The 11,687-nt window shown below is 39.4% G+C and overlaps 1 protein-coding gene across 2 annotated transcripts; it reads left to right on the top strand.

Annotated features, from left to right (window-relative positions):
• Window positions 1–318: 318 nt before the first annotated feature.
• Window positions 319–5,903, top strand: RB195_005722 (uncharacterized protein; the record flags this gene model as incomplete). 2 transcript variants are annotated; one of them, XM_064178414.1, is made up of 12 exons in its annotated part: window positions 319–423; window positions 1,650–1,672; window positions 1,731–1,799; window positions 1,895–2,033; window positions 3,070–3,173; window positions 3,863–3,938; window positions 4,012–4,101; window positions 4,225–4,283; window positions 4,349–4,452; window positions 5,068–5,213; window positions 5,546–5,647; window positions 5,703–5,903. In XM_064178414.1, 12 exons carry the CDS (start codon window positions 319–321, stop codon window positions 5,901–5,903), a joined length of 1,218 nt encoding a protein of 405 aa, XP_064035462.1. The 2 variants fall into 2 exon arrangements, with proteins under 2 accessions (XP_064035462.1, XP_064035463.1); XM_064178413.1 differs by lacking the exons at window positions 319–423; window positions 1,650–1,672; window positions 1,731–1,799 and having other exon boundaries at window positions 1,896–2,033.
• Between the last annotated feature and the right edge of the window lie 5,784 nt (window positions 5,904–11,687).

The raw sequence follows: 11,687 nt of genomic DNA, 5'->3' as shown, positions 1-11,687 counted from the left end.
ATTCCAAGTTTTTTTAAACCAATTTCCGATATCATTTTTTCCAATTCATCAGCAGAGTTATCTCAGTTAGTAGTGCAGGCACCAAATATTTGATGATCTTTGTCCATGGATTGAACAGATTGTTGTAGGATTCGTTCTTTCGTTCTTTTCACTGAACTGAGACGAATGTAACTTTAGAAAAAAAGAAGTTAATTTTCGTTAAAGACAACATAACTTATGGAATAACCCATCAGAATAATTCCTTCAAGTTCTAATTCAACATCTTTAAATTCTTATCGTTGTCTGGTTTGAAATTTGCACTTTATTTAATTGAAGTTGATGATGGATGGTCTAATTCTACATTTACGTACGTCAGACCTTGACGAAACAACGAAATTCCTGCCTTCTGCTTCATTTAATACAACAAGTTATCCCAGTGTCACGGTTCTAGCAGCATTCAGACCTTCATACAAATGATAGGAAGTTGCTTCACAACCCCTTGTCCAGAAATACTGATGGATTTGTAGCTGTTGCTTATGGGTTAAGAATTGGTGGTATACGCTTATCACATTAGTAAGTGGAGAAGATAACAATGTTAAAATATTGCCCATGTTCGACCGTCTTTGAATCTCGGCATGTTGAAACGTAGTTTTAACTGATTTCCTTGAGCTGTAGCCAAGATTGGTATCGATCTTTATTAAACAGCGGCTAACGTTAGCCGCTGTTTAATAAAGATTGATACCAATCTTGGCTACAGCTCAAGGAAATCAGTTAAAACTAATGTTAAAATAATATATTTGGATTTCACATAGATTTTCTTTCCTTTTTTTAATTTTTGGATTTTCTTCGTGAAAAAAACTGCAACAATTCAATATCATTGTGGACTTGTATATAATTTAGTTTATCTCTTGTTTTTAAAAAATGTGGATATTCCCACTATATTTAGACTAGTTTTCGCTCAATCGTTTTAAATGTTGGCAAATTTCTTGTACCTTCGCAAACAGTATGCATGTGTTTCGATATAGCTTAAAAACATTTCTTTTTTCAAGATAATAGCAATCGAAGAAATACGTATCAAAGATCCTGTTGTTGTTCGCTTGCCCGTGTTTCCTGCGATCTAATCGCTGATTTTTATTTAACGATTTTCATGATTTCCATGAAAACGCGTTTAGAATCCGAGTAAATCTTTTTTTCCAACTCGATGTGATGTTGACATTAAGCGAAATCTCATGGAGTGAGCGTAATTCTTCAGCAGCATCAGGTTCGTGTTCAGGCACCGAAGGATCACGAGGCTAAACGAACGCATGTCGAACGCAGCTGAAACGCACACGACAACTTTTTTTTACAAAAAGAAACTTTTTTTCTGGAAATTTCCCAAGTAGAAGCGAGCTTTAAGCACTTCATAACCTGCAATAATATGTCTTCTCTATTGCGCCCCTGTTCCTCACTGTAAAGTAGATCAAAATTCTATAACTGGAAGGTGCTATGTATTGTCAAGGAAGTTTAAAGTGCGTTATGACTACACTCTAGTGACTACGTATAAGAGGCGCACGCGAGTGGGGCCTGGCCTCACAACAACCCGTTGCCCACGTGTGCTGAGTGGTCTTTGATGTCTTTGATAACGTGTCTGTCGAGTTCCATTGAATATTGGTTGATACCTCACTTCCCAGATCACGACCTACCTCGACACATTGTCAGTTCGTGCCTTCTTTCTCATCGTGTTCTGAATTTTCTCTCCAAGCAAGTTTCAGGTCTGCCCGGCAACCGTTGATCAATCACATATCTGGTAAATATCAAAGAGACCCTCAACAGCTTAAAATGTGTGCTCATTAGATTCTTCCTTTTCCCCCACGAGACTCAGCGTTGCTCTGATTGTAGTCCTCGGAGGAATTTCCACTAAAAATCCTGACTTCAGCATGAAACGAATTCTTGGCGTTGATTTCTCACCACTGGCTGAACCACTAGATCGACAGATGATCACATTGGGGGTTCTAATGCACTTCTTGCTCACATTTCCAGTCACTGTTTTTGGACTTATTCTACCATTTTTCTTGGTGAGTTTTCTAGAAGTTTGATGGATTTTTTGTTTGGACTTCTGTCTCAGCTCCTTCTGGCAACGCTTCGCTAGATGTGACTATGTGGATTTGGTTAAGAATGAGGTTGATAGTACTCATGACTTGTTCTCTTTTCTCTTTCTCCCTCAAACCTTCGGATTTGCTGGGAACCCGAGTGTACTTTTCCGTATATTCTAAAGAAAAGGACAGCGGTGAAGGAACTTGTCTTAACCTCCTTAAGGATGTCGCGTAACGAGTATTCGATTGTTGATTGTTTCCTATCTTTGATCATTAGTGTACTTTACGATTACCATCTAGTGATTCTGTGAGTTAATTTTCCTGAAACTTTCGAGTATTTTTCGGCTCCCTCCTATATCAAAAATGTATACGCAAACAAATTTTGACTGCTGTTTTGCTTTAGAAAAAATAACAGCGTAATAACAGAAGCGACCCTGTGTTGCGTTATTTGAGGAGCTGTGTAATGAAATGCAATTTTAGTTTCTTCCTCCTTTCTTCAAATTACTATCTCTCTTTTTTCAGTACTCCTACTGCTACTTACTACTTACTACTGTTGAGAAAGTGCAATATCAGGACAAGATTGCGTTGCTTGCTTCTTTAAACGTTTAATAGCATCCTTCTAGGCCAACAAGAAGTGACCATGTGGCATTCACTTTCGATAACAAGTAGCGTAGCCGCATCTTTACAGCTAATAGAATAAATTCTGAATCAATACGCTTTTTTTTGGACTAATTTGAGGGCTTTACATCTAAACTGTGTTTCTATAGACATTGCTATTTAATATTTGGGGAGGAGTGATTTACAGTCGGGTGAAAACGACATGAACCACGGACAGTTGCGTAAGCGGCTGCGCTTGCAGAGGCGCGGTGGGGACAGCGGCTTTAGTTGAGGTGAGACCGTGGCGAACTGCAGAGATGAGTGGTGGTAGCGAGGGTCCTTGGACGATCTCAATCGCTACGTCTTGACCCTACTATATGTTGTTGGAGGCATTCAGAATGATAGATCTTTTTTTTTTCAGATTTTCACCTTTCAATGGCATATTCTTCTTATTTATGCGCTGTGGTATCTGTATGATAGGAAGTCACCTCAGAATGGTGGATATCCGAGCAAATGGGTACAAAGGTAACCTAAAGCTAGTTCTCTTGGAAAGATAGATAGGAGCAATTAAGGAACCGCTTATTTCTATGTAATAGTTGTTTTCGCCGGGAGGATTTTGTTCCAGCCATTCGTAAAATATCTTTCTTAATGTCTTTTGTGATTTTATTGTTGCCGCTGTTTCTTTTTGAGTTGAAGGCATCACTCCACGAATCTGAGGTCGTACGGATTTCAGGTGGAGTATTCGGATAAGGGGTGGGAGACTATGGAGAGGGGGGTAATTCCGTACATTTCTTCCTAATTGCCGTAAAAAACGGCCCGGAAGATACGGCTTCAGGCTTTCTGGCGCACTATTTTCTACAAGGACTTCGAGTTGGAGCGCGCCAGCCTTGTGCGGCGCCGCATCTTCCGGGCCGTTTTTACGGCAATTAGGAAGAAATTGACGGAATCACCCTCCTCTCCATAGTTTCCCATCCCGTATACGAACACTCCACCTGAAATCTGCACCACTTCAGATTCGTGGGGTGATGCCTTTAAAGTAACAATGATTGCAAGTAGTTTTCATTCAATGTTTGCCACCACTAACCAATTCTACCCAGTTGCACTTATTCAAACAATTCAATTTTAAAAACTACGGTTTTTAAGATTAAATGTAAGATTCTGTTGTACTACCCTTGTCTTGCCTGAAATCCCCTCAAGTCCCTTGTATGATTCAGCTGGCGTCTGAACAAATGGTTCGCTGAGTACTTTCCTGTATCTGTGCATAAAACGGCAGAGTTATCGACTAACCAGGTTTGCATTATACAATTTTCTTGGCAGCATCCTGCTTATAAATCTGCTTGATCAATGAATCTGATTGATTAAGAACTACATTCTTGGCTGTCACCCTCACGGTATCATTGGAATGGGAGTTTATGCGACTTTTGCCACAGAAGGCACAAATAAAAGTGAAGTGGTAGGCTTTTTTTCTGAATGCTCTCCTAATCGATATCTATATGCAGTTATCGGTCGGTTATCGATCGACCTCTCGCTTTTAATTACCGTTTGAGCAGTCCGTCGATAAATTTGCAAATTTCAGTTTCCTGGCATACAATTTTTGGTTTGTACCCTTGCGTCAAATTTCAACATTATGATCAGGTGTGTGACAATTCTCCAAAATTTCAGTTAATACCATTTGAATTTAGTTAATAAGTGATTTGTAGGAGGGAACTGCTCCTTCTCGGTGGATTCATCGATTGCTCTAAGGAAAGTATCAGGAATGTATTGTCTGGTGAGAAGAAAGGGAAGGCTGTTGTCATCGTTGTAGGTTGGTACTTAGTACCTGTTTAAAATTATCGAATTATACTCAATATTCAGTTAATTTCTTATACCATATGTAGTGCTGAGGTTTCCATAGTAGGCGGAGTTCGAAGTCGAAGAGATTATAGTTTAAATCTTTGGATTTTTCGACCAGCTCCTTATGATAAAGTATGAGGCAAGATAATTATCCTCAGATAATTTTTGAACAATTTCTACTCCTTTCTTCCCTACAAGGTTTTAAAGAGAGAGCAAACCCAGTGCTCATGTCGAACTCTTTCTTTCACCGCACCGCTTCGAACGCAGCCGCTTACGCAGCTGCACCTTGGTTCATTTTATTTTGACTCTAATTTACATCGAAATGTTCTTCGCGAGTCCTTTCATTCCAAGTGTAAATCAATTGCGAAAAGTCGATGGAAGCTCGCATACCAGGAAGTGAAGCAAGTTTCACATAATGTGTCAGAAATTCGGAGAAACATCGCATTGATCGAGCTGTGCAGTAGTTTTTTTTTTCTACATACAACAAGAAATCTCCGAATCGTTGAATTTCCGCGCATAAATTTCAACAAAGTCGAAGCCAAGCATGTCTGAAAGTCAGCTTTCATGATTGTGGCTTTATTTTAAGGGGGCGCTGAAGAAGCTCTGGATGCTCATCCAAGAATGCACAAGTTGAAATTGGCCTCTCGTAAGGGATTCGTAAAGGAAGCTTTACGTGCCGGAGCGTCACTAGTTCCAGTGTATTCATTTGGTGAAAATGATATCTATGAACAGGTTAGCGCAGTTAAATCGATAAGTTCCTCAATAATTTTAGAATAAAACATTGTTTTTCCCGTCCAATCTCTTGAATTCGTCGAGAGGTTGTTGTTCAATGCTTTTTTTAATCGATCGGGAAATTTCCTAAAATAAGCCGCGTTTTTACGGAAAGTATTATATGGCTGCAGCAGCAGTTCAGTCTTTCACTCTCTACTGTTTTATCGAATTTACATGCATTCATTTCATTTTTTTAAATGAATTCAATTAGTCACACTTCTTTCTGCTAATGGCGATCCCTCCGTTGATTCGAGAAATCTGTATCCTTCACCCATCCAACACCCCTATTCCAGGTGGAAAATCCTAAAGGCTCTCTAATTCGCCGATTCCAAACCTGGTGGAAAGAATTGACCGGCGTCTCAATGCCATTTTTTTATGGCAGAGGGCTCTTTCAGGTGGAATTTTTAATATGATGAAAATCTGCACGAAGGCTTCTCTATTTTATTTCAGTTGAATTTCGGCTTTCTTCCCTATAATCGGGCGATAGATGTTGTTGTTGGTGCACCAATAGCCGTAGAACAAGTTGCTGAACCGACTAATGAGGATGTGGATCGTGTACATAAGCAGTACTGCGATGCTCTCACGCAGCTTTTTGATCGATATAAAACTCGATTTGGTGTGTCAAAGGACACATTGCTTACCATTGAATGAGTTACTGTAGATATATCCTAAGAGCCTAAGGATTAGTGCACTGGTTGTAACCACTCAGGAAAGGACGCTCTACACACTCTCTCTCTCCTACTCTCTCTCTCTCTTTTCTCTGTCTTTCCCTCCTTCTCTCTTGTATTTCGAGGTCGATGGAAAAGTCGATCTGTGATTAGTCAGTGCGCAAATGGCCCACCCACATCTTGTAAATTTTGCATCTTCGTGGTACATAATTTATGCATGGATAACGTCCAATGCAGGAACTCTTTCATTTTACGGGGCGAAGAATTAAAAAAAAACAACAAGGTGAAATTTCCCTCGCAGTTTTTGTGCTATTACGATGGCACTACAGTAGATACTTTTAGAAATTTGCCAAATCTTTCCTGTTCGTGTTTCTTGAGGTTCTTTCACTAAGGTGGCATCCGTTTCATACGGGATCAACACCAGGATGCTTGTATCCAATCAATGTTTTTTCTCGGCGACTTCGTAATCGTACGGTGTTCCTATGGTAACTTCGTCCAAATCGAGGTAGAAAACCGGTTTTAATGTTGATGGTCATCGAGCCAAGTACATCGCATCGTACAAACCGCGACCAAAATATTAACGAGAACTTTTCTCTGAGCTTATAAGAGTGGATAGACTTGTCATGTTGTCTGCTGTGAAGAGAATGCGAATGGATTTTTTTGTTCTGTCTTTCCGCTTACTCTCTTTGATCATGTTGAAAGATGTTATAAACTTATTCTTTATTGAACATTCGATTAGTACATGTGGAAAGAGGTGATGTCGGTACTAATAATCATAGCCGTTCCTCACATTGAGTGACTAGACTAAGAGGTATAAGCATGCTAGCATCGCTTTTTTCAATGTAATAAAGCATTTCTATCACGATTGTTATAATGGCGTTTATGTAGAACCCTCCCCCCTCCCCCTCAAATGCTCATCAGGATCTGCGATTGACTTTACAGCGCCATTGTGCCTCTGGAATAGTTCCCCGTCAATTTTTTAAATGTTCTCCTTGATCGATGAAACTTTTTGACCCGACAACAAATTGGTCTGATGTTTTCTCCTTTTTCTGCTCTCTTAATTCGGCAAAAAACACATTAGTTCTAGAAATATTATTTATAGAAGGAAAAAGAGAAGCAGAAGGTGCTAGGAATTATTGATGAGATGTATTAGGTGATTGCATAGGTTCCCTACCGATCCAAAGAAAAACTTCGACGGGAGAAATTTTTAAAAAAAGTTTAGTTTTATTAATCAAGGATATAGTTTCCATTGTTCTTTACAACTGTCAAGCTCTCTACAATCTCGTAAGTTGTAATCCTTGGGTTTTCTTCCACTGAGACTCACAACATCGTCATCAACGTCAAAAGGCCGTTCAGAGCTGGGTTGATCTTCCCAGGTGAAATCTCCATTTCGAAATTTACCGATCTACTTTTTAACTGTCCGGAAAATAGAAATGCGAGCCAAGTAAAGGTTCGAAATGTTTTTTTTTGTGTACTCCCAACACTGACACCTTCTCCAAACTAGTAGTGCACTACACGCGGCAAATTCTCTTCTTCGTTTTCTTTTTGGAAGAAGTTCCCCGAAACACATCGACTTATTTGAACGACACGCAATATCGGCACGAACTTGTGGAATCATTTAGTGTCTATTTCTAGAAATTGCCTTCTACGGTTAATTTCGTCTTAAGCCGTTCCTCAACTCCTCGACATTCTTAACATCAATTTTTTTACTGACATTTTTTTTGCGATTTCACGTAGTAACGCGACAGTGGAGGCTTACAACTGGAAGTGAGATCGCTGGCAATCAATATGTTTGTCCACGTGAATGGCGATTAGCTGATAATCGAAAGAATGAATGTAAAAAAGTGAAGTATATTTCTGATAAAAGATACTTACTTAAGCTAAGAGGTTTTTTTTTCACAAGCGCCAACACCGCCGAGTGTAGGTGAACTGATACCAACAAAAATGTAACGTGTACCACTATAGGAGACTGAGCAATCTATGGAAAGGAAGAGAAGTAGTGAAAATTTCACATTTTCTAGAACGGAAGGAGAAAGTAATAGCTAAAGGTTATAATACGTCGACCTCAACAGAGCTAGCGCGTCCCAGCGAAGACCGTACCGGACGAGATTTCGGAAGCGAATTACTTCAGCTGCGAGTTTTGACTTGACTCCTCTTCGGAGCTTTATTCCCGTCGCTGCAAGAATGGAAATGTGTACTAATCAAGAACAACTTTTCATCGTAAGTACCGTCTTTGAAGAATGCAAGACGTAACCAAAAGTGGCATCTTCAGTTTACTGGAGGTCATAGTGAGAAAGCATCCACTGCAACATCTTCTCGACTAGATAATTGCCGATTGTGTTTGGTTATCCACAGGGTCAAGCGCGTGTTGGGATTTTTTTTTGGCGAGAGGATTGTAAGAGAGGTGTGCGGGTGCTATCCAGTAGCGAGCAGTCTATGGAGCAAAAATCGGCCTTTTTTTATGAGAAGCTAAAACGCTTAAACGTCACTTCTTGTCACTTCTGCAGTAATGGGAAGGGGTAAACTAAATATTGCCCCTGTTTGAAAGAAAGAGTCCCTAACACTCCACAACAAAACAATATCCGGCTGGAGCCATTTCAGTTTACAGCAGGTATTTTAGAAATAATTCTTTATGTTATCTTTACGAAATCCTTTAAGAAGCTGTAGTTTCGGCCACTCGGAGTGTAACCAACCACAATCTTGGAGTAGGATTTCGAAGAAGCAAAAAATTAACTATTTGTGCTGTACATGTACTTGTGACCAGGCATCTGTAAACATCGCCTTCTTATATAGTGTCCATATCCATGAGGAGAATTAGTTATTGATGAGGTTAGAATTTAAGATCTAAGGATAAACGATACTGTACGTGTAAAAATCATGGGAAATTTTTGATAGAAAGAAATGCTAGTGCTGCGAGTGTCTCTGCAAGATAAACAAATTTATATGTACTTTCAAAGTATATTTAGTCAGAAAGGAGAAATGATCAAACTCATTCGTGTAGCTGGAAACAAACGGTACTGAAAACGACCCTCTCCCATGTTCCCACTCCCATGTTATTCCCTCTAATATAGCCTCTTATACAGCAATCAAGAATTAAATGTATACAGTAAATGGAATTAAAGAAACAAATCAGATGCTAAACAAGGTGATAAATTAGAATGATATAATACAAAAAAATTATTAAATAATACTACAATAAATAGTTATATGTAGTGCTACAAGTAAAATAGAAATATATAATCTAATATGTACGGCACAGAGCTCACCACAAAAATTAGAAGTGCGTCACCACATATGTGCAGATATATGTTCAAACCATGAGAAAGTTCTCATCGTGTGTTTGACTGCACAATTTCTATCATTTGACACTGATTCCGGGTGTTCAGCAATTCGATTCGCGAACCTTTTTTAGCAAGGTGAAAAACAATTTTACTCGTTGACCGCGAGCACACACGGTGAATAGTACGACACCCGTAAATATCTTGATTTTTGCAAAACGGAGAAAAAACCAGTGGGAAGAACACTTTACTGGCAATTTTTCTAAAATTGTATTCACAGCCTTTAGGTGCGATTTGGAAGTGATTTTAGCGATTAACGCTGACCCGGTTGGAAATGAAAGCTGGACTGGTACGTGTGATGCTTTGGAAAAATAGCTTAGCGCAAAAAAAAATTCTAACTTTTTCTCAACTTTTGGAAGAACGAAAGGATACTGAGAGGAAGTAAAAAAGAGTCCTAATGGGCAAAATCTCTTAAACTGAATTAGTTTTTGCTGGCGAGGAGCTGAGTTGCTGACCTTGTTCCAAGTCATACAGATTTTGGCTCGCAGCTGAAAATCTGAAATTTCGCGCTCGTTCTCGTTGCGAGACTACAGCAGCGTAAATGAAAGATAGAGCAGCAAGGAAGCTGCCAATGCTGATCACTGTAGGCGTTCTGGCTCCTTCACCAGTTAGTTTTAAAAAACTAGAAAATTTTTTTCTCTATAGGAGTGTAGGATAGGATTCTCTATAGAATAGGAGAAAAAAATTAGAACTTTTCTCAACTAGGTTCCAAAAAAAACAAAGAAAGTTAGAAACATCACATTTTGCGCTAGTAGAGAAAGAAAAAGGCTGCTTTTACAACTGTGCAAATTCTGCTTAAATTTTGCTGTTATCGTCGCTACTCAGCAACTCTTGGAGCCTACTTTCTACTAATTTTATCCCTATCTCCAGCTGTAGACGTTCGCTTTTTTCGCTCAGCAATAGCACCTAAGTTTTATTTTTGAGTGAAAGTGTAAAAATTCACCATTGTTGGACAAGAAACTTTCTCACTGAACTTTTCAAAGCTAAATGCAAAAGCCCCATTTCAGGGATTGATCCGCGACCGTTATATTAGAAAGAGAGCACCACCGCGTTGCAACCTTCGCCAACTCTAATCTGGACATTATTGGAACTACAAATCCGAACCGTCCGCTTGAGGCCAAACCTCAAAATTCTTGTGGTTCTCGCTTCGTTCGCATTCTCAGATCAATAAAAATTATTAGTGGCACCTCCTGTAAATTTCTGGTACAGATTTGAATTTTTCTTTTCCTTGCAACTTTTTTCCGCTCTTATTCTAAGAAGCTTGGGCATTAATATGAGATTCAGTAGTTTTCCCCCTTAATGGGTCAGATTTTGCATCTACATTCTCTCGGCATCGCTAGAATTTGAAAAACTTAGTTGAAGAATCAGATATTCTCATTCTTTTCTCCTGCAGTTTACAGAAAATGATGAGCGAACATTAAATTAAGGGAACGTTATCAATATACTGATAAAATTAAGGTTCTACGTCAGATCATGCGATCTGTTAGCACTATTTAGGCAGCTGTTTACACACCTGTTTTCAATTTCTGAAATTTCTGAGGCTCCCAATCTGAGGCAAACGTGCAGGGAATAGTTCTGCGGGGAAACGCATAGGGATGAAACATAACACGTGCAGTTATCACGGCTATGAAACTGTTCACGACATTTCATTCACTTCTTGACAAATCTACTTTTGAGTTATATCCCAGTGTGGCTGCATAGGATGCGAATGAGAAGATGTGATCCAAAGCCATATTTGATAATTTTAGTCGCTTACGCTCTAACATCAAGCTACGAAGAAGAAGTCGGAGCTTTCTATATGGAACGAGAGAAATTCTACAGAGTAGACCACACCTTCTACAATGTCACTGTCGGTGAATTCAACTGCAAGATTGTCCCCAGAATAACTTCTAAAGAACTTCACATCGAAACCCACTGTCTTCAATTAAATGAGCAGGAAGAGAGGCCTTCCACGTTTATCATGATGGGAATAAGACCATCCATGGAAACTTGCAATTCCAGAAGCACCATTCTCTACGCTAGACGTTGAATCACACAATGGAGGGTATCATAATGAAATTGACCAAATAATCGTCAGTATGAGGTTTTGCATGACGGATGTCGGTGTTGTACCAAAGTTTTATACGGATTCGGATCATCACCTTCTTTGAGCAAATTTTTCTTTCACACGGAGAGGTAGCTGCAAAGTTCGGAGAGCGAAGTCCAAAAACTATCTGTAACTGTGATCTTTTTGCTAAGGTAGCCGGCTCTTGTGAAGATTCGGCAATGGATAGCATCGAAGAGGATTACGACTGACTCGTTGAACACCTCCATGACTGCACGAGAGAGGGCCAAAGTTCTAAAAGCATCAAGAGACGCCGGTCTCCGGGAAGAGATCAGAGTAGGAGTCTAGACAATTTTCTAAATTTCCCTTCTTGATGCGATGATTG

Source organism: Necator americanus, chromosome I, assembly GCF_031761385.1.
Source record: "Necator americanus strain Aroian chromosome I, whole genome shotgun sequence".
NCBI classification, from domain to species: Eukaryota; Metazoa; Nematoda; class Chromadorea; order Rhabditida; family Ancylostomatidae; genus Necator; species Necator americanus.
Note: the sequence above shows the minus strand (reverse complement) of the source record. Positions and strands in the feature narration are given on the sequence as shown.